Source organism: Lithobates pipiens, unplaced genomic scaffold, assembly GCF_037356315.1.
Source record: "Lithobates pipiens isolate NorthernLeopardFrog02 unplaced genomic scaffold, aLitPip1_a1.2 Scaffold_16, whole genome shotgun sequence".
Lineage (NCBI taxonomy): Eukaryota > Metazoa > Chordata > Amphibia > Anura > Ranidae > Lithobates > Lithobates pipiens.
Window position 1 is genome coordinate 256,006,604 of NW_027507748.1, and position 27,187 is coordinate 256,033,790.

General features: G+C 45.1%; 1 protein-coding gene across 5 annotated transcripts in view; it reads left to right on the forward strand.

The window, feature by feature from the left end:
- The window catches only part of SLC26A9 (solute carrier family 26 member 9), a 753,885-nt gene that overhangs the window by 261,752 nt on the left and 464,946 nt on the right, over window positions 1-27,187 (forward strand). For 4 of the 5 annotated variants that reach the window (XM_077481318.1, XM_077481322.1, XM_077481323.1 and 1 more), the window contains one exon: window positions 23,089-23,222. In XM_077481318.1, coding sequence (XP_077337444.1) covers window positions 23,098-23,222 — 125 coding nt within the window. In that variant the 5' untranslated portion in view covers window positions 23,089-23,097. Of the gene's footprint in view, window positions 1-23,087; window positions 23,223-26,874; window positions 26,978-27,187 lie in introns of those variants that run through there. The other variant, XM_077481320.1, reaches the window with a different exon arrangement.

Genomic DNA, 27,187 nt, shown 5'->3' on the forward strand with positions numbered 1-27,187 from the left:
GCTTTAGACCTGAACCCCCCCCCCCCCCGGAGCCTGACCACCAACATTCCCCAGGGCTTGCCTATGGGCCGTCCTACCGAATCTGCACACCGGCCCCCTCACCTGTACACATCAGCCCCCCCCAATCCTGTATAGATGTCAGCACCCTCGCACCTGTATATTTGTCAGCCCCCTCACACCTGTATATATGTCGCCCCCCACACACACACCTGTATATATGTCAGCGCCCCCCCCACACCTGTATATATGTCAGCCACCCCTCCACACACCTGTATATATGTCAGCGCCCCCCCCCCCCACACACACACACACACCTGTAGATATGTCAGCCCCCCCACACACCTGTATATTTGTCAGCGCCCCCCCCACACACATACCTGTATATATGTCAGCCACCCCTCCACACACCTGTATATATGTGAGCCACCCCCCACACACACACCTGTATATATGTCAGCACCCCCCACACACACCTGTATATATGTCAGCACCTCCCCACACACACACCTGTATATATTTCAGCCCTCCACACACCTGTATATATGTCAGCGCCCCCCCCCCCCCCCACACACACACACCTCTATATGTCAGCACCCCCCACACCTGTATATATGTCAGTGCTCCCAACACGCACCTGTATATATGTCAGCAACCCCTCCACACACACGTACACACACACCTGTATATATTGCAGCCCCACATACACAAATCTGTACACACACAAGAATCTGGCCTCTCCCGGTACAGAAACAGCCCCCCCTCCCTTTCCGTCACAACCCCTACTTGTAACTTCCTGTCTGGTCCCAGCTTATTTTTGCAAAGCTGACATGTTGTTGAGAAGCATATAGTACAGGCAGATCACTGTCATACGAGGGGTGCACATACACATAGTAGCCAGAGGTGGTAGTAAAGAGCTTGATGTCTAAAATCAATGATATGAGAACAGCAGAAACTGTGAGATTGTTTCTGTACTGCACAGCACATATCCCCTTCACCCATCCTGCCTTCTTCTGGCCTGGGCAGGCCACTCAGGCCCGGGCCCCTTACAGTTGTAATGGCTGTATCTTCCTGATGACAGCCCTGGCCTCATGTACACAGCATCATTGAAAACCTCTTCTGAACGCTAGAAATTGACAGCTGATAACCGACAGTGAAAATGCCCATTTTGCAGCTTTTACATACTGAGTTTATGAGAGTTTAGCAGCAGTTATGAGCATTTGAGGTTAGAAGCATTTTTTTAAAGATAACCTCAGGAGACCATCCCAAATGTCCACAATGCATGAAAAACATGTAAATGATTAACTATTTCAGTCATTCTGTGAGAGAAGAGAGAGCCGTGTGCTTTAACTATGGATTGATTCATTCTGCCCAACTGCTCCTAAACATCCGTTAATCAGCAGCAGTGTACATGAGGCCAAAAAAAAAGGCACTGGTGCTGCTCCAGACAGGCATGGGGGACGTCAGCACAAGCCATAACCCGCCCAATGCAGGTTTCTTCTAAACAGACATTGGTCAAGGGGATCAACTGGCTGTGCGGACATCCAATATCTATTTTAATAGGCAAGAGTAATTGTATCCAAAAATGTCTCCTTGTACGAGCTGGTTTCTCACTATGAAAACAAAACAAGCTATATGCAACAAAGTATCTATTTACTGGACACAAAGTGTAATTTATGTTTGTCATAATCGTATAACACAGATTATTGGCTCCCCCAATGGTTAAAAAATGTATATGCAGCTCAGACAGGAACATCCATTCAATTAAAATAAAATTACCATAAAATGATATGTACAGTAAAATATAAATATATATATATATATATATATATATATATATATATATATATATATATATGCTATTAATTCACTTTTGCATCAATAACAATATAATTCAATATACCAATCTAATACCAAATGATATGTCCAATGTGCAAACTATTTACACTCTTATGATGTTACTATGTGCCCACCATGGGCGTCCGCAGCAGGGGGCAAGGGGGGTCAAGTGCCCCCCCTGGAATCCCCAAGGTGTTGCCGTCGCCGCCTCCGCTCTCTCTTCTGGTTCACAGCGCTGGCTCTGTGTTCAGCGGCCGTCTGTAACACAGTCCCGCCCCCCCCAGACCAGCTCGTGTGATAGTAGAGAGAATCACTTTCCGCCTATCAGATGAGGTCTGGGGGGGGCTGGACTGTGTTACAGAGCGGCTGCCGAACACAGACATCCAGCGCTGTGATCCAGAGGAGTAGATGCCCATCCGTGCCACAGTGCCTGGATAGAAGGATTGAGGGGGGTCTGCAGTGCTCTCCTCCACCACCGCACTCTCCTGCCCCCCCCCAGTGCTCTCCTCCACCACCACACTCTCCCACCCCCCCCAGTGCTCTCTTCTACCACCACACTCTCCTGCCCCCCCAGTGCTCTCCTCCACCACCACACTCTCCTGCCCCCCCCAGTGCTCTCTTCCACCACCACACTCTCCTGCCCCCCCAGTGCTCTCTTCCACCATCGAACTCTCCTCCCCCCAGTGCTCTCCTCCACCACCGCACTCTCCTGCTCTCCCCCAGTGCTCTCCTCCACCACCACACTCTCCTGCCCCCTTCCCCACAGTCCTCTCCTCCACCACCACACTCTCCTGCCCCCCAATGCTCTCCTCCACCACCGCACTCTCCCCGCCCCCCAGTGCTCTCCTCCACCACCACACTCTCCTGCCCCCCCCAGTGCTCTCCTCCACCACCGCACTCTCCCCCCCCAGTGCTCTCCTCCACCACCGCACTCTCCTGCCCCCCCAGTGCTCTCCTCCACCACCGCACTCTCCTGCCCCCCCAGTGGTCTCCTCCACCACCACACTCTCCTGCCACCCCCTCCAGTGCTCTCCTCCACCACCACACTCTCCTGACCCCTCCCCCACAGTACTCTCCTCCACCACCACACTCTCCTGCCCCCCCCCAGTGCTCTCCTCCACCACCGCACTCTCCTGCCCCCCCAGTGCTCTCCTCCACCACCGCACTCTCCTGCCCCCCCCCAGTGCTCTCCTCCACCGCCACACTCTCCTGCCACCCCCCAGAGGTCTCCTTCACCTCCACACTCTCTTGCCACCCCCTCCAGTGCTCTCCTCCACCACCACACTCTCCTGCCCCCCCACAGTGCTCTCCACCACCGCACTCTCCTGCCCCCCCGTTCTCCTCCACCGCCACACTCTCCTGTCCCCCCAGTGCTCTCCTTCACCGCCACACTCTCCTGCCCCCCCCAGTGGTCTCCTCCACCACCACACACTCCTGCCACCCCCTCCAGTGCTCTCCTCCACCACACTCTCCTGCCCCCCCACAGTGCTCTCCTCCACCACCACACTCTCCTGCCCCCCCCAGTTTTCTCCTCCCCTGTTCTTGCTGCTCTCCAGCTCTCCCCATCCTGCTCTCCCCCCGTTCTCCCCCCCTGTTCCCTCCAGTACTCTCCACTCCGCCCAGTGCTCCCCCCTGTTCTCCCCCCCCCACAGTGCTCTCCACTCCCCCCAGTCCTCTCCCCTCTGTGCTCTCCCCCGTTCTCCTCCCCAGTGCTCTCCCCCCAGTGCTCTCCCCCCCTGTTCTTTCCCCCCAGTGCTCTCCACTCCCTCCAGTGCTCTCCCCCCCGTGCCCTCCACTCCCCCCAGTGCTCTCCCCCAGTGCTCTACTCCACCCCAGCGCTCTCCTCTCTCCCCCTGTTCTTTCCCCCCCAGTGCTCTCCCCTCAGTGCTCTCCACTCCCCCCAGTGCTCTCCCCCCTGTTCTCTCTCTCCCCCTCAGTGCTCTTCAGCTCTCCCCATCACTCTCCAGCCCCCACCCCAGTGCTCTCCAGCCCCCCATTCTCCCCACCCCTGTTCTTTCTGCCCCCCTGGTGCTCTCCAGCCCCCCCCCCCCAGTGCTCTCTACCCTCCGTGCTTTCCCCCTGTTCTTTTTGGCTCCCCCCAGCACTCTCCACTCCCCATCCCTGTACTCTCCACTCCCCCTGCATTTTGCCCCCACCCATGTGCTCTCCACCCCCCATAGTGCTCTCCAGTCCCCCGTGCTTGCCATCACTGTTCTTTCTGGCCCCCACTGGTGCTCTCAAGCTCCCCCCCATTGCTCTCCACTCCCCCCTGCTCTTTGTACCCCCCAGTACTCTCCAGCTCCTGTGCTCTCCACCCCTGTTTTTCTGCCCCCCAGTGCTCTTCACCACCCCACACTCTTAGCCCCCCCCAGTGCTCTCAGCCTACCGTGCTCTCTATCCCTGTTCTTGTTGGCCCCCCAGTACTCTCAAGTTCCCCCCCAGCGCTCTCCGCTCCCCACCCCTGTGATCTCCACTCCCCCTCGCTCTTTGCCCCCACCCATGTGTTCTCCAACCCCGCCAGTACTCTTTGCTCCCCCTTCTCTCCAACTCCCACTCAGTGCTCTCCACTTCCCCAGGACCAGAGGGCAGGCTGACTGGGGCCGGAAAATGAGGACAGCTGAAGGTGCAGGTGGCCAGGGACCACTCCATCTCACAGCAGACAGATCCTCTGGAAGGAGCACCGTCCCCATCCAAAACGAGAACAGACCCTGCCTGCTGCTGGTCGTCATGGATATCCTGCTGGCATGCAAGGTACTGTACCGAGCATCAACAACACATCTTCCCACAGACAGGGACTGCAGACTGGGACATGGGGCACAGGAGGGGCTGCAATGATGGGCACAGGGAGACTGCATTCACGGCACAGTGAGGCTGCATTTTATGGGCACGGTGAGGCTGCATTTGATGCAGAAGGTGTGTCCCCCCCCCCACGTTCTGAGTTTCTGGGGCCCCCCTTGATGATTGATCACTTACCACTATTAACTGGAATTTGAATATATATATATATATATATATATATATATATATATATATATATATAAAAAGCCCTATGTGATTTCATATCTATATCTAATACTCTCTTCATCAAATGTGCTTTAAAATGCATGGTTTTTCCCTTTCATGAACAAGAAAATAATGACGTTATGCTGTTGGGCTGGTATAATAATGCTGTGAGGCTGGTATGAAATTTTTTCCAGGGCTGGTTTTTGAAAGCATGGGCGTCCGCAAGGTTACTCAGGTGGCTGCGTACCATGCCCATATAGCCTAGAGAATGTACATCTTTTTATATTGCAATACATCTGTTGTTGCCATATTTTTATCTTGATGAAAACAGCCTATACAGTGACAGTATGAGATCAAAATATGGCCACAACAGATGTATTGCAATGTAAAAAGATGTACATTCTCTAGGCTATATGGGCATGGAACACAGCTGCCAGAGTAACTTCCAATACAAAGGGAAGATGAATTATCTGTTATATAACACATATGTATTACCAGTGGAAATATTTTCATGAGATTGTCGAAAAGGGGCGGAGCATGAGTGGCCTTGAAATGATGCCCCCCCTTGGAAAAAGTTCTGCGGACGCCCATGGTGCTGTTAATAAATCTGTTTAGATCCCATTCTATATTGTGTCCATGGGGTGCATAAATTTTAAGTCAAAAATGCAGTTAGTTTTTAATTGCAAAATTCCCCTGATTTTATTAGTTCCTCTCCAGTTTGATTCATATTTATCTATGCCTATCATTCTTAAGTTTGAATGGTCTCTGTTGTGATACAAAGCAAAATGCTTTGATAGGCTATGATGCTGGTATACTTTAATGTTAACAACATGTTTGCCCACCCATTTTTGACTCTGGCCTCTCTTTTACCTATGTGGGTATGTCATGTGTTGTGTCACTAACACTACAGTCATTGTCAGTAAATCTTTTATTTCCCTGCATAAAAACTGTGGAGAAGAAGGCATTTAGTACAGTTGCCTTCTTTGTGTCATCTGTAACCATCTTCCCATCCTCATTTTTTAAGTGTACAATGTGCGCCGATTTTGTCTTTTTACTGTTCATATATCTAAAAAATGTATGCAGTTTATCTATTGTTTCTGAATCAAACTCTTTTGTCTTCAAATCATTTTTCCCCCAATTATCCTATAAACCTTACATTTTTTACAGAGTAAAAATCTTTGAAGATTCTCAAACATACATGTTCTCTGTGGTTTTTGGACCACATTGGGGGTGATAAAATGTCTTAAGGTTGTAGCTTTCTTGTATATGATGGAACGTTTATCTGGGATTAAATTCCCTAAAAGCTTGTCATTTTTAATAATACCCCAATGTTTATTTAGAATTTTCTTTATTACATGATGTTGCACTAAAAAGGTTGTTATAAAGGCCCCATTCAAACCTTTTGTTTTGCAGAGACAGTAGACTACCCCTCTCTAAACTTGTGACCCAAGCTATATCTATATTTAGATTTTGTTCTAAAGCCTTTACAGCCTTTCGCTGTAATCTTAATTTTTTGCATTTCTCCTTGCTAATGGAAATCTGAGATATTAGAACAATTCCTGCGTAAACGTATGGATTGGTCTTTTGGTATGCATCTTAGACAATAGGGATGATGGCAACTACTTGTTGGACTATATCCATTTTTATGGGTTTTTTTTTAAGTTTTAGTAATTAATAATTGATTCTCTTTCAAAATGGTAAGATCAAGAAAATTGATTTGTGTAGAACTTAATTCATATGACTATTTTATCCCTAGGGAATTTTCATTCAGAGATGTCGTAAAAGAATGTGCAGAATCCTCTGTTATTCTCCAAACTAGTAGGGCATCATCTATTAATCTTTTCCAGATGATTATTTCCACTTGATTTCTATTGAAAATGTCCTCCCCCTCCCAGTGGGCCATACACAAATTGGCCACACTGGGAGAAAATTTACTCCCCCAAGACAACTGCTATGTTTTGCACATAATACTGGTCATTGTGCCAAATGAGATTGTGTTTGAGACAAAAACCTAAAAGATCTAAGATGAACTTCCTCTGTTTCTCACATATAGTAGGGTTTCTCTTTAATACCTCATATGTATTACCATCACTAAGAATTTTCTTCAGCTCATGTAAATAATCACTTTTATTCATTATAACAATAGCCCCTCCCTCATTTGCAAGTCTGATGTTAATCTCTTTCTTTTCACAAAGTGCTTAGTATGGATATATAATTTATTTCAAACTTTTCTTTCAATTGTTTTTTATTGAAAAGTAGACATGCGAGTTGCAAGTGAATTTCCCTTCGTATTGGATGAGTTAGTAAAACCAGGATAGACTTTTTCTGGTTATGAAGGAGGTAATTCCATGCTACCTTGTGGACTTTGTACTTTATATCTGGATAGTTGGTCTGGAAATTAGGTAGTTGAATGCAAGGCTAAGAAGGGGGTAGGTTGTTTTAACAATATCTCCTTGTATGCCATTATATTGCTATGTAACCAGGGGAGTACCTTTAAATTAGGTATTCATAAACTTGATATTTCTAATTTTTAATTGATCGATAGCTTTAAGCATAATTTCTTGAAAAACGTTTAAACTAGGACGTAATTGACCCGGAGGATTAAAAAGGGAGGCATTCCTCAAAACATTTGACTTTAACATTTAATTTCCTAACAAATTTTCTAATATCTATAAACATCTCAAACCTGTTGAGGTTTCTAAGAGGTGCAAATTTAAATCCTTTATTCAACAAACAAAATTCTGAATATTTGATTTCACAAATACTTAAATTTACCAAACCACCTGCCTTTAATTTCTGCTCCTTTTTATGTTTGCTCATCTATCCTCCTCTACTTCCTCTCTTTTTCTTATTCTTGTTTTTCAATTTTCCCTAAAAGCTTCCTGGGGTTATTTTGGATTGAATATTATGGGTTTTTATTAAACTCACACTGGCTAGATCTCCTTCCCAGACCATGAAGTGGTCATCTATATACCTCCTAGTTTGGGATGATTTCAGTCTGCCATAAACAAGTTGGCAACACTGGGAGCAAACTGAAAGCCCATAGCCCCTCCTTTAACTTGAAGGTAAAATTGTCTGTCATACCAAAAAATAGTTTTTATTAAAACAAAAATCCAGACACCCGATACAGAGTTTTTTATGAGCATGTGAGAGACATGATTTCTCCAAAGCCCACTCTACCAAAGACATGACATTCTGATGCCCTATGATAGTGTAAAGTAAGGTCACATCAGCTGTAATCAATACACTGTCAGGGCTACAATATAAAGATTCTAAAATCTGAATCATATGCTTGGCTTAAGGAAGAAATCAATATATACTCTCCCAAGTGTGCGGAGACTGACTCTATACCATTCACTATTGGCCTACCCGACAGGGCTTGTGCATTCTTATGAATCTTTGGTAAAAAATAGATGAGCGGTGTCTGACACGTTATGTGATCTAGGTACAATGCCTCCTTTTTGGTGAGGATCCTTTTTTCCTTCCCTGTCTGAATCAGATGGTGTAACTCTTCTTTATATAAAAAAAAAACTGGATCCCTTCATAACACCCAGTAGGTGACCCTATCTCTCAACAGCTGGCCCATCTCTTCCTTATAGAAGGTTTTGCTCATAACAACCAAACCCCCTCTTTTATCCGCAGGGAGGATCATCACCTCTTTTTTGTTCTCCAGGGAAGAAACACCCTTCTTGATATATGAGGAACCCTGAACTTTTTTGTTTTTAACCCCTCTATATCACTAAACCATGTTTTTAAAAACCTTGAGGTGTTTGTTATCCATATTAGGGGAGTTAAACACAGATATATTGGCCAAATTAGAATGGACCCCTACTGTAGGTTGAATCGATCCTGCAGCGGTTTTAGACAGCAAATACTTTTTAATATTTAAACTTCTAACATATTTTTGGATGCTGATATATGTCTGGAACTTTTTAAGGTTACATATATGTCTGGAACTTTTTAAGGTTACATGCTGGGGCAAATTTAAGCCCTCTGTCAAGAACCTTGAGCTCTTCATCAATTAAATTAATCCCACTGAGCTTATAAATCCCAGACCCTGCTGGTATCTTTTTCTTTTGTGTTCTTCCAGATCTCCTCTCTCTTGTTCTCTCCCCTCCCCCCCCCCCCCCGCCCTTTTCCCATGGGTGTATGTTGTAGGGGTCCCTAAAAACTTTCCTCCTGTTCTTCCCTTCTGTTGTAGAGCTGGAAAATACATTTATTTTTTTCTTCAAAAAGTAGTATGTAATACACCAGCATATTTGAGAAACACTAAAGACACAATTATCTGATTAGATAATACAGAAATAGATGATGTATGCTTTTTGATAACAGCAGATGTTGCTTCTTTATACACCATTATCCCCAAAGCTAAAAGAATGAAAGCAGGGGAATATTTCGCTCTAAGGATAGCACTATATGTGAGAAACAGAGGAAGTTCATCTTAGATCTTTTAGATTTTTGTCTACAAAACACAATTTCTTTTGGCACAATGACCAGTTTTCTCTGCAGAAAACAGGAGTTGCCATGGGGGTAAATTTACTCCTAGCGTGGCCAATTTGTTTATGGCCCACTGAGAAGAGGAGGCTATTTTTAATAGAAATCAAGTGGAAGTAATCATCTGCAAAAGATTTATAGATGATGCTAGTTTTGTGAGCACCAGAGGATGCCGCTCATTCTCTTATGACATCTCTGAATGAAAATTTCCCAGGGATAAGATGGTCATATGAATTATGAAAATTCGATAATAAACACACCCTGAAGAGTAAAACTACATAATTTTATTAGCTATATATAGCAAAAACCGTAATCTAAAATCCCCTCATCTCTTTCCGAATAGAACAAACAGAAGTCCCATAGATGGAAAAAGACTTCCACTTGTTCTATGTCAACCCCCAAGAGACCATTAAGTCAGATAATCCATGTGATCCATCCTACCCACAATAAGGTGGAGGTATGCAGTTCATGAATCCCTCCCTCCCTTGATACAGAGCACTCCCAAAAAACACCTGTTTAACCCTAGGACTGACATGAGGACTGACATGGAACTTTCCTGTAAAGAACGGTGTGATACTGTTATACAGAATTGTTCACACTGTTCAATTCGGAATGATACAATGAAAGTACCTAAAAACTGTGCACAGATGGTATACCCAAACGTCAGAAGTCAGTCAGAAATATCCAAAAAAATGCCATAAAAAAGATGTAAAAACACATCAAAAATGATCGCTGGTTGTTTGGCAATCTCTTCTAAATGCAATGAGATTTCTTTTGCCGGTCATACATATACCGATTTTCTCCAGCTGATTGCTTGTCCTCTCAAGCTTTGGTCCATATTTGATTCAGTGTATCAGTATGTCCATAGAGTAGTAAACCGGAGGCTCATGTTTAAATTGTATCCATAATCATAGTGCCTGCACTAGTAGATTGATTCTCCATGTACAGGTTGCATGCATTGGTCATTTCTAATCATCTAGGTCCCAGTAATTATCACATTTACCAGTTCACAAATTCCTCCAAATCATTAACAAAAGTGTTAGCAGGGGTCTGTGAATAGTGGGGGTTCTCACCCAGCCTGAAAAGCTTACATGGAGAACACTGGTACACAAATTAACATTCATGTTCCCCCAGCCGCAGTGTATTGGCAAGTTGTCTCCAGTGGTAATGAGGATGGAGGAGATGATGATGATTATGAGGTCACTGACTCAACTTGAGTGCTAAATAGAGCAGAGGAGGAAAGTGAGGATGAGGCTCAACCCCAAAGAGGCAGTCATTGTGGAAGAGTAGAGAGTAACCACCCTATTTCATCACATTGTGGCCCACTTCCCACAGCTCAGCTGTCTGGGCCTTTTTTTAGTACATGTGTAGCCGATCACACTGTTGCTATTTGCCAATTTTGTCTCAAGCACATCAAGCATGGCAAAAACACCAGCCATTTGGGTACCACATGTTTGACAATACATTTAGCCTCCCACCACTCAGCCCATTGGCAAGAGCACTTAAAAGCCACACAAAAGGGGCACAAATCTGTAACTCCTCCTTACTCACATCAGTCTATCAGTCCTATACCTCATGACATCTTATCAGCCTCCACTGACAGGGATGATGGTATAGTGCAGGGTGTCCTAGGTCCGTGCAACACATCTTCCAGCAGCACACCACCAGCTGTAGCTGGCAAATTTCTCTGCCCCATCTGCTGCAACGGAAAAAGAGGAGAATGAGAATTTGCTGATGAAAAGGTACTGTTTTAACCTTTAGGGATCCACGCTATAGCCGAATGACAGCTACAGTGTGGAACTGCATTGCCAGGACTACGTCCAGAGACTCGCTAGATCACAGATCGGAGTAAGGGGTCGTTCCCAACCCCTTATCACATCTGATCACGTGATGTTAACACAGCCGGTAATCGGCTATTTTTTCCCCTCACGCTGTCGATGTCCTGATCACCGGTGGCAGTGAGCGGGACATCAGTCCCGATCACTGCAATATGCCCCAGCTCCTCAGTGAAAAAGTGGAGAGGGAGATTGCACTATGGATAAGGCAAATATACTATTGTTATGAGCTGCCTCTACCTAATATTACCACCCAACGGGTGAGAATAAACTAGTGAAACTCAGTGCCTATCTGTGCCCCCTACAAGTGCTGCCTACCAATGCCCACCAGCGCCACCTGTCAGTGCCCACCAGTGCCACCTGTCAGTGCCCACAGTGCCATCTGTCAGTGCTTTGACAGTGCTGATGCACATTAGTGTCACCTATCAGTGCCACCTATCAGTGGCTATCAGTGCCGCCTTATCTGTGCCCATCAGTACTGACTTATCTGTCCCCATCAGTGCCACCTTATCTGTGCCTATAAGTGCCGCCTTAACTGTGCCTATTAGTGCCCATCAGTGCAGCCCACCAGTGCAGCCTCATCAGCGCATATCAATGAAGCAGAAAAATGACCTGTTTGCAAAATTTTATAACAAACTATTAAACATGATTTTTTTTTTCAACATTTTCCATCGTTTTTTGTTTGTTTAGCAAAAAAAAAAAAAAAACCCCAGCTGTGATTAAATACCACCAAAAGAAAGCTCTATTTGTGGGAAAAAAAATGATAAAAATGTAATTTGGGTACAGTGTTGTATGACTGCACAATTGTCATTCAAAGTGAGTCAGTGCCGAAAGCTGAAAATTGTTCTGGGTGGGGGGGTGTTAAGTGGCCAGTAAGCAAGTGGTTAATCAAGCTAAATCATATATTTATATGCTATATGTTATAACATAATCATTCAAGACAGGGAGCAGATGATCATTGTTCTGTCATTAGGCAGAATGGGGATATGCTGTTTACATCGGCATCTCCCTGTTCTTGAGCTCCATGACATGATCGCAGGTATTCTTGTGGCAATCGAGTCCACAGGTCCCGCGGGCACAGTCACAGAGCTCGCAGCAGACAAGCGCGGCGGGAAATTCAAAGTAGCATACAGGTATGTTACTTTACCCAGCTGTGCCATCCTGACGACGTATATATGCTGACAGAGGTCGGCAAGTGGTTAATGAATAAAAAAAGAAAATAAACACTAAAGTTAGCCCAATGTTTTAGATAATGTGAAAGATGGTGTAATGCCCAGTAAATAGATGCCTAACATGCCACACTTTAAAATTTCGCACACTTGTGGAATGGCACCAAACCGCAGTACTTAAAAATCTCCATAGGCAACTCTGTAAAAAGTTTTTACAGGTTACATGTTTAGAGTTACAGAGGAGGTCTAGTGCTAGAATTATTGCTCTAACTCCAACAATCATGGCAGATGTAACCTATGCATATCTAGCTCTGATACTAGCCAGTGTCTCACCAGCCACTGATCTCACTGCACATCTCTAGAGGGTCATGGTCTAGGCTGCATGAGTGCTGCCGGCACTGGGGAGCTACAGTTCATTGAGAGAACTATGAATGCCAACATGTACTGAAGCAGAGCATGATCCGCTGCCCTCGGGCACTGGGCTTCTGGGCAGTATTCCAACATAACGACCCCGAACACACCTCCAAAATGACCACTACCTTGCTAAAGAAGCTGAGAGTAAAGGTGATGGACTGGTCAAGCATGTCTCCAGACCTAAACCCTATTGAGCATCTGTGGGGCATTCTTAATTGGAAGGTGAAAGAGCGCAAGGTCTCTAACATCCACCAGCTCAATGATGTCATCATGGAGCAGTGGAAAAGGACTCCAGTGGCAACCTGTGAAGCTCTGTTGAACTCCATGCCCAAGAGGGGTAAGGCAGTGCCAGAATATAATGGTGGCCACACAAAATATTGACACGTTGGGCCCAATTTGGACATTTTCACTTAGGGGTGTACTCACTTTTGTTGCCAGAGGTTTAGACAATAAAATTTAATTATTTTGAGTGGACCACAAATTTACACTGGTATACAAACTGTACACTCACTACTTTACTTGTCTGTGAATTCCCTTTTATCTTTTCCCTTTCCCTCCTTTTTTTTTCTCCCTCTATCCACCCTCCAACATGCTCATACTAGTCTTCTTCTTTTCAATAATGCTTTCTCTTCTCAAACTTTCATTTCTTTACCCCCTCTCCACCCCACAACCTGTATATATCTACCTCACTCTTGCCCTCTCAATATTACTGCACGTATTACCTCCTGTTTATTCTGAGCCCACACAATGTCACCACTTCCAATTCATTGCAGCACCTGCCATTGTATAAATCCCACTCCCACCTTACCGCCCTCACCCTCCTACTACTCCTAATGGTTGGGGATATTGCCCAAAACCCTGGCCCTCCTCCAGCTAACGCTCATCATCAAAATTGGCAGTCTACCTTCTCTGACAGAACTCCCACTCTCATCTCAATTTCCCTGATTCCACAGTTTAGCTACCTCCTTATGTGTGCCCTCTGGAATGCCCCCTCAGTTTCTAACAAACATGCCTCTGATTAACAATCTACTTGCTATCACAAAAACCTACAACTACCTCTACAGGTTCCCTCTCCCATGGTGGCTCTCTCTGGACTCATCCATACCCAGTAGATGAAAAGGAGGCAGAATTGGGCTTCTCCTCTCCCCACAATGCACCTTCCAGGTTCTTCCTACACCTCCCTCTCTTCCCCTCTGTTCTTTTGAAGTGGACTGCATCAGTTTTTTTTTTTTGGTCTGAGAATTGCAGTCATTTACTGACCTCCCGGCCCAGTTTCATTCTTTCTCGATGACTTCTCCTCATAGCTACCCTACTTTCTCTCCTCTGAAGTACACATCATCATCCTCAGTGACTTCAACATTCCAATCAATGTTAACATTTCAGCCACTTCTCAACTACTCAAAGTAACCTCCTCTTTTAACCTAACACAATGGACACAACCCACCAGGCATTCCAATGGCAACACTCTCAACCTCCTATTCTACCATCTTTGCACTCCTTGCAACCTCTCTAACACCAACTTTTCCTCTCTCCAATCAAAACCTTATCCATTTCACACTCTCTCTGTCTCCTACCTCCCATGCTGCCTGTGATAGACTCACCTGGGACAGAGGTTTTTGGAGGGGACTGAATGCTAGCCTCTTGATTACTGACTATGGGCCCTGGCATTTGAGGGAGCTACAAGCATTTAGGAAGTTGTCCTTTTAAGTAATGCAAAAGGATATTATTGCAGGGTGAGTCTGGCACACTGCCGACCTGCAAAGAGTTACTTGCAGGAACCTTTGCCACCTCAATTCTCCCCTTCTTCATTCTGCTACTGACGGCCTTTATGATAAAATCGCACCTGGGTCCTGCCCAGACCTGACCATTTCCGCCTACAACAACATACTGTCATTCACACTCGCTCCTCTTTCCACACGCAGAACCAGGCCTCGCCTGCTGCAACCCGGCAAACAGATGACACCAGAGGTCTCAAGAGATGTAACTGTGCTCTTGAGCAAGCGTGACGTTAACTAAATTTGGGCAATACTTCACCCTCTACAAATCTGCCCTTCTCAAATACAACGCCTGCCTCCACAATGCTAAACAAACCTACTATACCACTCTCATCAAAACCCTCTCATTCAAACCTCATCAACTCTTTTCTACCCTTAATTTCTTTCTTCACCACCACTTCCTCCACTCACCACCTAGCTTACTGCCCAGAAGATTGCCAGTCACTTCAAAAACAAAACCAACACAATTTGTGATGAAACATCCAGATCCAAGCTTCCGCCTCCAACCAATACACCAGGTCCAACACCACACACAATACTTTCCTCCTTTAACCCGATTACCACTGAGGAAGCTGCCAAACCCCTTTCCATAGCCCACCTCACCACTTGTCCCCTGGACCCTGTCCCCTTCACAATTACTGCTATCACCTTCCTGTCCCATCCTAAACTCTCTAATCCACCTCTTTAACCACTCCCTCTCCTCCAGCACCTTTGCCTCTGCATCTGTTCCTGGACCCCGGCCCTGCAGCCTGACCCCTTCCCGCCTGCTCTCTCTGTCTCCAGTTACCCTCTCCATGTCCTGTCTTGCTCCCAGCTCTGCTTGATCTTCTGTGTATGACCCTGGCTTGATATGATTATGCTTTGCATTCCACACTTGTATATATTTGATGTTAGGCAGTCATTTATTGTGTGTCACTGTCGTTTTTATTTCTCGGGTTTGTTTACACAGTTTGCAATATTGTAGGTCTGTTTACTTTTGTATTATTTACTTATCTGTTAAATAAATTATATTATTTTACACTACTTGTGCCCGGTGTTCTCTGTGGCAGCCCACACATTTCTGGTCATACCGGTTACTGACATAACACCAAGGTCAGTCCAGAAGTGGCTGCACAGGGAAGCCATTTTGGCTCTGCTGTTTGTGGCAAGATGCATCCTGAAGAGGTTATATACTTTTCTTCGTTGGTGACAGGGGAAAAAGAATATTCCTACCAGATACTGTAGGGTAGACCAGTGACCAGCTGTTAGAATGTATTCGTCTGGCTCATTCCCTAGTTGATCAGGGCAGTATGTTGTTTGGAGATATTCAGCCTTTGATTCAAGTCTGTGCAGAGTTATCTTTGCCCAGTACTCATAAAGGCAGTGATGACTTTTCTCCCCCTTTCAGTATGGTTTAGGTAGAATTTCTAGTGTGGCTATTGGAGGATGACTCGGCTTATTTTTTTGAGCATTATTCAGTATGTTCCCAACAGGTGCTAATGGAGTGTATTAATGCAGTAAAGGCTGCATTAAATTGCTGTGTTAATAAACACCATTGGCACCTGTTGGGAACATGCTGAATAATGCTCAAAGAAATAAGTCATCGTACAATAGCTACACTTGTCCGACAGGCAGCATGTAAACTAAATTTTCTTTAGCCATTAATACCAGCATGGTCAATTATATTGCACTCAGCCCCAGTCAACTTGCACTAACCCATTCCTGCTGCTAAACACCCACCTGCTCAAGTATCTCTCTTTTCATCACCCACAACATCCACAGTCACAGCCGAGTATACCCTGCTACAAACTATGTGTCAGTACAAAGGTTTCCACTTGCTGCACCTACCCTGCCTTTAACCCATTGAAACTGAAGTTTTTCCCAACCCGCACAATCCTGCCACTATCCAAATCTGCCTTCACACCAGCTGATCTGCTCCAGCCTGCCTCCATGCCAGCCGATCTGCTCCAGCCTGCCTCCACACCAGCCGATCTGCTCCTTCCTGCCACCACACCAGCTGATCTGCTCCAGCCTGCCTCCACGCCAGTCGATCTGCTCCAGCCTGCTTCCACACCAGTCGATCTGCTCCAGCCTATCGCCACCCCAGCAATCTGCTCCAGCCTGCCTCCATGCCAGCCGATCTGCTCCAGCCTGCTTCTATGATTGCAAATGGGGTTAGGCTAGCCTCTGATGGTCCTGAACCTGATGACCCAGCTGACCTTGCCAGTCCTCTGCCCTCTGTCCAGCCAGATGTTCCGGTGCCTGCTAGCCAGCCTGATGTTCCGGTGCCCACTGTCCAGCCTGATGTTCCGGTGCCTCTGCCTGTCGTCCAGCCTAATGTTACGGTGCCCGCTGACCAGCCTGATGTTCCAGTGCCCGCTGCTCAGCCTGAAGTTCCAGTGCCCGCTGTCCAGCCTGATGTGCAACTGTGGCTGTCCAGCCTGATGTGCCAGTGTCTGCTGCCCAGCCTGATGATCCGGTGCCCGCTATCCAGCCTGATGATCCGGTGCCCGCTATCCAGCCTGATGATCCGGTGCCTGCTATCCAGTCTGATGATCCAGTGCTCGCTGTCCAGCCTGATGTTCCCGTGCCCATTGTCCAGCCTGATGATCTCGTGCCCATTGTCCAGCCTGATGTGCCTCTGCTCGTTGTCCAGCCTGATGTTCCGGTGCTTGCTACCCAGCAAGCCTGGTGCCTGATAGGCCTCTGCCCGCTGCCCAGCCTGATGTGCCTCAGCCCGCTGCCCAGCCTGATGCGCTCTGGCCCACTTCCCAACCTGATGTGTCTTGGCCCGCTGCCCAGCCTGATGTGCCTTGTCCCACTGCCCAGCCTGATGTGCCTCGGCCCACTGTCCAGCCTGATCCATTCTCTGATACCCAGCCTGTTTCTGATGGTTCCCTGCCCAATGACAAGTCTACCTTTGATGTTTATCTTCTCTACCACACAGCCGGGTTCTACTGACTCAATGCCAGATGCTCATTTGGATTGTTGCACAAAAGCTGCTAATGTGTCTGAAAGCTTTGAACCCTCACATGCCTTATATGGGTTACCTGCTTGGCCTAAGATTTATTTGACAGTTGCCTCGGTTGATTCCCTCCTGGCAGTGTGTTGCTCCTATGGCGCCTAAGCTTGGTGGTTGGGACATACCCTAGGTAACTGATAGCTGCATTTGCCTTCATGGCCCCGGTCGTGGTAAGCTCCTGGGGAATGGCAGAATACGTTCTGTGCCTAACCATTATCCGGATGCGATTTCCACAGCTCCGGGTGTATTAGGAGACCCAGGTTGGCCCAGGTGGCTTTTTATGTGCAAAGCAAGTCCTAATAACCAGGTAAGCTAATTAGTTATGACGAGAAACTTCGGTGTCTGGATTCCGGTATTGTCACATGACCCCAGGGCTAAGTTTGCAGATAACCCGTGGGACCCCAGCATTGGGGTATCTGCTGTTCTGAGGGACTTGGAGTATTGAATGTTGTACATCTCAGGGAATCTGGCCAGCAGGACACCAAACCAGTTGCTAGACCCCAACAGTGGAATACCCAGCCAGTTACCCGACCCGGGTGGTGGGACACTTTGCCTATTGATGGATCTTGGCAGTAGGACATCTTGCTTGGAATTCGGCACTTCTTCAGCCTATGAGGAACATTTTCTCTGGACTTGTATAACAAAAGACTATTTTTTATGGACTGGTTCAGCTATTGCTGTTTGGAGCATCTTGAGGCCGCTCCGTAGGAGAGGGGGTACTGTCGGGAAAAGACTCACCTGCAGGTGGTAAAGTGTTCTGATCTCTATGTGCCCCTGAGCTGTGTTCCTGCATCCTGCATCTGTTCCTGGACCCCTGCCCTGGAGCCTGTTCTCTCCATCCCCTGTTACCCTCTCCCTGTCCTGTCTTGCTCCCAGCTCTATCTGCTTGATCTCCCATATAGGACCCTGGCTTGTTACAATTACACTTTGCATTCCACGCTTGTATATATTTGGGTTAGGTAGTCATTTATTGTGTGTCACTGTTTGGTTCTTGGGTTTGTTTACACAGTTTGCAATATTGAAGGTGTGTTTACTTTTGTATTATTCACTTATCTTTTAAATAAATGATGGATTCTCTGTGGCAGTCCACACATTTATGCTCATGCTGGTTACTGACACATGGCTTCCAATACCACCTCTATACTGATGACACCCAGATCTCTTGGCTCCTCAACTCACCCCCTCAACCCCCTTATATATCACAAACTTACTGAGAGACATATCCGTATTGGATGTTACAGCACTTCCTCAAACTCAGTCTCTCTAAAACGGAGCTTGTAATATTCCCTCCTTCCCAATCCCCTCCCCATGACTTTACCATTGAGATCAGTGGTACAACCATTAGTCCCTCCACTCATGCCAGGATGCTGAGTGTAATCCTAGACTCTGACCCCTCCTTCAGTCCCCACATCCAATCACTGGCTAAATCTTGTTGCATAAACCTCCGCAATATTTCCAGAATTCACCCCTTCCTGATTAATGACACCGCATAACAACTTATTCACTCCTTAGTTATTTCCCACCTTGACTGCTACAACTCCATCCCCACTGGCCTACCTTTATACAGGTTATACAGGTTATCCCCCCTTCAATCTATTATGAATGCTGCTGCTAGACTTACATACCTTACTACCCGATCAGTGACTGTTGCTCCTCTCTGCCACTCTCTTCACTGGCTTCTCCTACCCCATCGTATAAAATGTAAAATACTAACCACAACATACAAGGTTATCCACAACATCGCCCCCAGCTACATCACCAACCTCGTCTGCAGATATCACCCAAATTGTCCTCGCCACTCCTCCGAAGACCTCCTGCTCTCTAATTCCCTTGTTACCTCCTCCCATGCTCACCTCCAGGACTTCTCTAGAGCCTCTCCCATCCCCAGGAACTTCCTGCCCCAGTATGTCCGATCAGCCCCTACCCTGTCTGCCCCTATGTACGTAAACCTTGAAAAATCACTTATTCAGGGTACCCTCCCCCACTTTCACCTAAGAACTGTACTCGAGTCATCCACATCAAATCATCACTCACAGCTATTACCTTTTGTACCAACCCCCCCCCCCCCCCCCTCCTTTTTTTGTAAGCTTCATGAATCCTGTATAATAATAATAATAATAATATACACTTATTTGTTTTTGTTTTTTTTAGCAAAGAAATTTAGCAGAATACATTTTGACTTGAATATTGGAAGAAAGAATATTTATTTGCAAAGTTTTATTACAGAAAGTATGGGAATTTTTTTTTTTTTTTTTTGGTCTTTTCCCCTTTTATATAGTAAAAAAGAAAAAAAAAAAAGAAGATCTGTCTTATACCAAATAAATTTAGGTACAGTGTTGCATTCAGGAGTAACTGTCAATCAAAGTATCATAGTGCTGAAAGCGTATGGCCTACACTGGAAGGTTGTTTACCATGCTGGTCATCAAGTGGTTAAGGACCATGTTCAAAGGCTGAAGCTATACACTATGCCAAATGCCTTCATGGTGGTGTAAAATGTCTCAGTGTTAATATCTACCGGATGTAATGGTATGATTGCTACCCCTACCATTAACTAGGTATAGATTTGGTTCTTGCTACTAATTATCCTTCCCAATTAATGATCTAATAACAGTGGTCTTTCTGGTACCCAAAATCTCATCCTGCTAAGTGTCTGTGTTGACAGGCTTTGGAGTTAATGTTGAGGTTTAGTGTTGATGGCATCAGTTTAACATGGATTTTAGACACCTTTAATATAATTCAGAATTCATTGAGAAGTGCATTTAACCTACAGGTGACCTCCTTCTGGCATGCTTCAAGTGGATTCTGCATTCCTATAGACTTGTATAGGAATGCAAAACTCATCTGTAACTTAAAGGGGAGTTCCAGGCTGCGGCTGAACCGGGTGTCGCTCCTCTCCCCCTCCTCTCCGCCAGCGCCTCCATTGCCACTCTGGGCACCCGGCCATGACAGCTTTCGGCTTCACGGTTGGGCACGCACGGCACATGCGCGAGTCGCACTGAGCTCCCGGAGTGGACAGGCCATCTCCTGGGATCTGTCACGTGTCCCAGGAGATCGCCTAGAGGGAGGGGCTGCCTAAGGCGAAAGAAGGAGTCATCTTGGTGGTCCCTGGGCAGAAGGAGGAAGTGGGACATGAAGCCCCCACTCCCCCCCAAAAAAATTACATGCCAAATGTGGCATGTAAGCGGGCGAGGAGTGCATTTTTGGGTGGAACTCCGCTTTAAGATACAGGGAGATTTCGAAAAGCTTGTATTAAAAATTTAAAAAATGCCCATAAATTTGAATGATTATGGTTCATATATCATCTGTTTCCTGATTTAAATCCAAATTGTTGCAGAAGTTAACAACTTGCCTACAGGGCACTTACATCCCCTTTCTGCCCAGGCCATTTTTCAGCTTTCAGCCCTGTTGTACTTTTAATGACAATTGTGCGGTCATGCTACAATGTACCCAGATGACATTTTTGGCATTTTCTTTACACAAATAGAGCTTTCTTTTGGTGGTATTCAATCACTGCTGTTTTTTTTTTTTTTACAAATATAAAAAAAAAAACAATTTTGAAAAATAAGTTTGTCAGTAAATTTTGTAACTAATTTTTCTCCTTCACTGATGTGCTCTGATGAGGCGGCACTGATAGGCTGAACTGATGGGCATTGATGAGGTGGCATTTATGGGTACTGATGAGATGGCACTTATGGGCACTAATTAGGTGGCACTGATGAGGAGGCACTAATATTCCACACTTATGGGCACTGATATGTGGCACTGATATATGGCACTGATGAGCACTGATAGGCAGCACTGATAGGTGGCACTGATGGGCACGAATATGTGGCACTGGTGGGCACTGATAGACAGTACTGGTGGGCACTGATAGGCAGCACGGATAGGCAGGAATGATGGGCACCGATGGTGATTGGTGGGTGGCTCTAATGGGCGACACTGATGGGCATTAATGGACACCAGTGATGGGCATTGATGGGCAGCACTGATAGGCGGCATTGATAGCCAGCATTGACTGGCATTGTTAATAGGCACTGATTGGTAGCACTTGTGTGCAGTGGTGGGCACCGATTGATGGCACTGGTGGGCACTCATTGCTGGCACTGTTGGTGCTATATTGTAATCATGATCTGATGATTAGTGCCCTGATTACATGTCTAGATGTCCCCCTGCGTGGATATGCCACTGATCGGCTCTCCCCGCAACACACACCCTTCAGTGTGAGGCGAGGAGCGCATCTCCATGTTTACATGTGACCGGGTGTGATTGGACACAGCCGTTTGCATGGTTAAAGCGTCGCGGATGTGGCTCTGTACAGAGATTGCATGAGTGGCCATCATATGACGTCGTTCCAGAACAAGAGATGGGTGGCAACTGGTTAAAAAGGTTGTAAACCCCCACTGAAAAAAAAACTGCAAGACAAAGGAATAATGAGCTAATATGTATCGTATACTAGCTCATTATGAAATACGTGCCTTAGGACAAAGCCCTGCAGCGGAGCCCGCGGACCGCTGACACAGCTGACATATTCCCCAGTGTTTCTTGTGGGTTCGGGGGATCTGGCACTGTGATTGGCCGGAGCCGCGATGAATTTCACTTGAGCGCATGTGCGTGGGAGCTGCCGGTCATGGCACAGGCCCTCAAGAAACGGCATGGGCAGCAGTTCCTTCAGAGTGCATGGAAAAAGGAGAAGCTTTCCACCATGTCAGAAAAGAAGTATGGTGGTTCTATCTCTAGTTAGATAGAAGAAAGAAAAATATCCCACTAATTTGGACTTTGAAAGGCCACCGACACTATATTTATGTAGAAAAACATATTTTATTCAATGATTACAAATACAACCAATTATCAAGTATAAAAAGACATGTTACGTCTAAGAACTATACATACAGCAATCAAAACACAACACAAAACCCAAGATGTACCATGGGATATGAAATGACACTGATACTCTCCAATAGGTAGTGTACCCTGATACCCAACGCGTTTCACGTTTTTTACACCTTCGTCAGGGGTAGAGAGTGGAGGATAGTCACATATTTTCACTCAACTCAGTTGGAGTGACTCCATATCAAGAGCATGAAGAATTATCTGTCAGGAAGGGAAATGGATGCCAGCCCAAAGTACACTGTTAGCAGAAGAGGAAATCAATACCCACATCGGTTTAATAACGAGTGTGTGGCAGCGACTGGATTTCAGCTGTGAACAATGAGTGCGTTAAAGGGCAGTGTGAACAGGGTCTAGCCAGAATCTTAAATGGAGCTGCTAGGTTAGCGGGTAACACCCAATGCTCTCTGACATCATATGTCCTGTGAAAGAGGTGTCCATATGTGGAGTGTCGTCCTTGTATCTACTGTGTGTGCCTGCCGTGCATGCGCAGATGACTTAATTGGTGCAGTATACTGTAAATCTCTCTGAAACAGTGCAAGTTTAGGAGATATTTACAGGAATTATAGGTACAAACAATACAGGAAGGTTTACTTACACTTTAAGTTTTGGTAAATTAAATATATTTAAAAAATTTTGTATCTAACAGCAAATGTTTCTTTGACATCCTGTAGGCTGCAAACATGAACAAGATTCGTCCTCGATATGCAGTTGACCGGTTTACATACTCACTTGACATTTTCAATGAGGAGTATGAAAAGAAGAACCGTACTTACCCTGTTGGCGGGAAGGCCCGAAAACTGTTCAGGTAATGTATAGAGTGTAGATTTACATTATGTTAATTACTACATGAATGCTTATTAGGGAGTTCTTCAGATTAAACAATCTACCAGATCTTCTGACATACCTGCGCAGTAAATCAGAGAGATTTGTCCTTTCTCAATTCCCCCATATTTTTCATAATCTCTCTGTATGTTTTAATTCTTTATATTACTGCTTTGCACAGAACAGCCATTTTTGGGTGTCATAAATCTTTTTTCGAGGGGTAGGATTAGATTTGGTAATGGGTGAATTAGTGGTGCAGTGGGGGTGCACAGTATGGTGAAGGGACCGGGGGAGAAGGGTAAGACAGCAGGGAGAGGGAGAATAAGAATAAGAGGAGAAAAGGTTGAATTAAATAGCGGATACAAAAGGGGGGAGGAGGAAGGGGATGGAGGGAACTGTGTCACCAGCCCAGGGCAGGGGGGAGGGGATGGGTGGGGACAAGGATGACGGTTTTTTAAAGTCAGCAGTTTGAAAGGGGGGACATAAGTAATTTTTTCCTCAGAAGGGGGTATGGGGCATCATCCTGGAGAGTTTAGCTATATTTATTGGAAGATTTAAGGGTTTAATTTACATTATATCCCTAAAGGAAAGGGGAGCAGCAGATAGCCCATTGCACAGTTTAGGAACATGCACTCCAAATAATATTAGTTGTTCAAGGCTGCTAGTCCATTCTGAAGCATCACTTAGAGGTACAGCAAACTGGAAAAAAAAAAGAAGGAAGACAGTGCTTTAAGAGTAGCTGCATATTTTTGTTCAATTCCACAGAAAACTATGTACGCTCACATTCTATTGTGGCTGCCCTTGCACCAGTGGTGCATCATAGTATTTAAGCTGTTTGCAAAACAGTAATCCCTCAGTCATTAGAAGTTGCTGGCAGTGGCGGCTGGTGCTCCATCGGTTGTGGGGGTGAGACAGACAGACTTGAGCACAGATATCCCCCCCCCGCTGCTCCAGCCAGCCAGCTCGCCAACCCACCCTAACTCCCTCATTGCTCAAGCCAGCCACTGCATACCATACACCCCCAGTCCCTGGCTCACCCTCTGGCCCACTTGGCCACCCGTGAGCCCTGCACTTACCCCATGCAGGTCATGGCTGTGGTGGCGGTTTCCCCCCTACGTCTCCTTGTGTCCTGGCTGTTCCTTCTCCTCCCGGCCAATGGGGTCTTCGGACTCACAGCCAATGGGGTCTTCGGACTCCCGGTCAATAGGGTTTTAGGACTTCTGGCCAATGGGGTCTCACGACCCATTTCCGAATTGGCCGGGAGGAGAAGCAGGAAGACATTAGCGAATATTAATTCAGCTCTAATCAGCACACCCATATATATGTAAAAAACAGAAATAGATAAACCGGATGTAAAGAACCAGAAGTCGGCCGTATTCACGAATGCACTCCAAGGGCCGGAAGTGGATATATTACCACACAGTTAAGTGTGCATATATAAAATAACCAATATAGAATACATTCTTAAAAAACATACTGCTGAACATAAGAGAAATAACTTATGGCTGTGACAACATACAAATAAAACATATATAAAAAAAAAAAAAACGTAATAACAATTATTCACCAACATGGTAATGACACCATCTAGTGGAAATTAACCAAATAGGAATAGAAGGCAAATACTTAAGAAAAAACAATATATGGTCATCCAAAATTCATATTTAAAACATTCTTGAACTCTAAAATAGTAGCTAAACCCCCTAAATGGGATCAAATCACAAATGGAGCATACCCCGATATAGGACATAGGATTTTATACACAAAAAATCTATTTCACCCCCTATTATCTGGCCCTAAAGATAAAAAAATAAAATAAAATAAAATAAAATAAAATAAAAAGTAGGAAGAAAGAATAATTAAACTTGGCTTCCCTTTACCCTATCATATCCCACCAGCATGGATCAGAGGCAGTGGATTTCTTAAGGAGGGCTACTAGTTTATTGTCGATCCAAAGAGAGTGTGTGGTGCAGTTGCTTAACTTTGCATTGTCCCACAATTATTTCTGGTTCAGTGGCTCCTTTTATCTACAGAATGGGGGGGGGGGGGTCACAATGGGCAATAAGTTCGCCTCTAGTATGGCAAACTTATTTATGGCTAAATGGGAGGAACACATAATATATACCAATAGGAGATCTGAATTGATTTGGAGAAGCTATGTGGATGATGTCCTCCTCCTATGGGATGGCGATATGCAATCGCTTTGTCTCTTTATGGAACAACTCAATGATTATTAATTGGGTATTGCCTTGCAATATGAGGCTAGTAAAGTTAAGATACATTTTTTGGATACTAAATATTGAAGTGAGAGATGGTTCTTTGGTTTGGTCATCTCTACTTTCTTCAAAGGAAACTGCACGGAACAGTTATATAGGCCAAGGGAGTTGTCATCATCCCCCCTGACCGAGGTCAGTTCTCAAAAGTTATTTTATCTGCCTCAGGCAGAATTGTACTTTAAGTGATAATTATTTGAAACAGGCCATGATATTGAAAGCCAGATTTGTAGATAGGGGTTACAAGGGAGGGGAGTTAGATCACCTTATCTCAGTAGTGGGTAATAGGGACAGAAATGGGTTTTTTTTTGTGGTTCTTCCAATACTAATGATAATAACAGAGACTTCAGTTTTTCTTTTGTCACAACAAATTATCATCATTATTATGATTATTTTGAGACACTGGAAGGTGTGGAAGGATGACAAACTACTGGGACTATTTTTTGAGGGGTACCACCCTAAAGACTGCAGATTGTACCAAATGTCCTGGATGCTCCAAACAGGTTCCTTTTTTTTCAGAATATGAAGGGTTATTTCCCATGCCGTAAGTGTGCGGTTTGCAGTCTGAATACGTTACGTGATAATCAGATTTGTAAATTTAGTTCATCTGTCACAGCCAGGTCTTATTACATCAACACATATATCACTTGTTTATCCCATAATGTGGTCTATTTGCTCATTTGTCCTTGTGGCCTACAATTGTGGGTCGCACTGTTAGGGCTATGCACATGAAGATAAAGGAGCATATACCCAACATTAAGAAGGGATTTCCAGGACATAATGTTTCCAAGCACTACAATGTCATAATAAAAATCCGTTCTATTTGGACTTAAAGTCGAATGGGACTTAAATAGTTTCAATTATAACGTTTACGTTTAATTATTCTCTCTGTGGTAATGTATCCACTTCCGGCTGTTGGAGTGCATCTGTGAATACAGGCGGCTTCCAGGGGTCGGTTGTTTACATCCAGTTTAGTAATTTTTAAAACTTGTTTCACCATGGGATCTTTTATGTCTATTGCTTTGCTTTGATTCTTCCAATCTGGGAGAGAAGCGTATACATGATCGTGACACTGGGAGTCCAGCACTGATGATTGGGATAAATCTGTGTTACATGCCCATTTTAACCACTCTATAATTTGAGGTTCCAACCTCTCTGGTAAGGAGACTTGCTGGAAACACTGCTGCGTGGTTCATTCTTTACACTGAAGCTGGTGCGGGACTTTCATCTATCTGTCCTTCTATGATCCATTGTATGGTCTTTTTACAACATTAGATCAAGCACTGCATATCAATATTTATACTTTACATTTGCAATCAACAAATTTGATGCTGTCTGCTTTTTTATGTATTTTGTATCTAGGTAGCATGGATAACTTGTGGTTTTTATAATAATCATACAAATTGCAATATTACATGGCTGAATGACAACAATGTGCTCAATTCACAGAACCAGATCGCATGAGGTATGTAGGTGTCCGGAAAATGTTTCCCTAAATATCGTATGCGATCAGTAAATACCGCATAAAAAGGGGTTCATTCACAGAAGGAATAAAATAACTAAAATGCGTGTGGTAATTAAAGTGGTTGTAAAGGCAGAAGTTTTTTTATCTTAATGCATTCTCTGATTTAAATAAAAAATGCTCTGCGTGCAGCAGCCCCCCCTAATACTTACC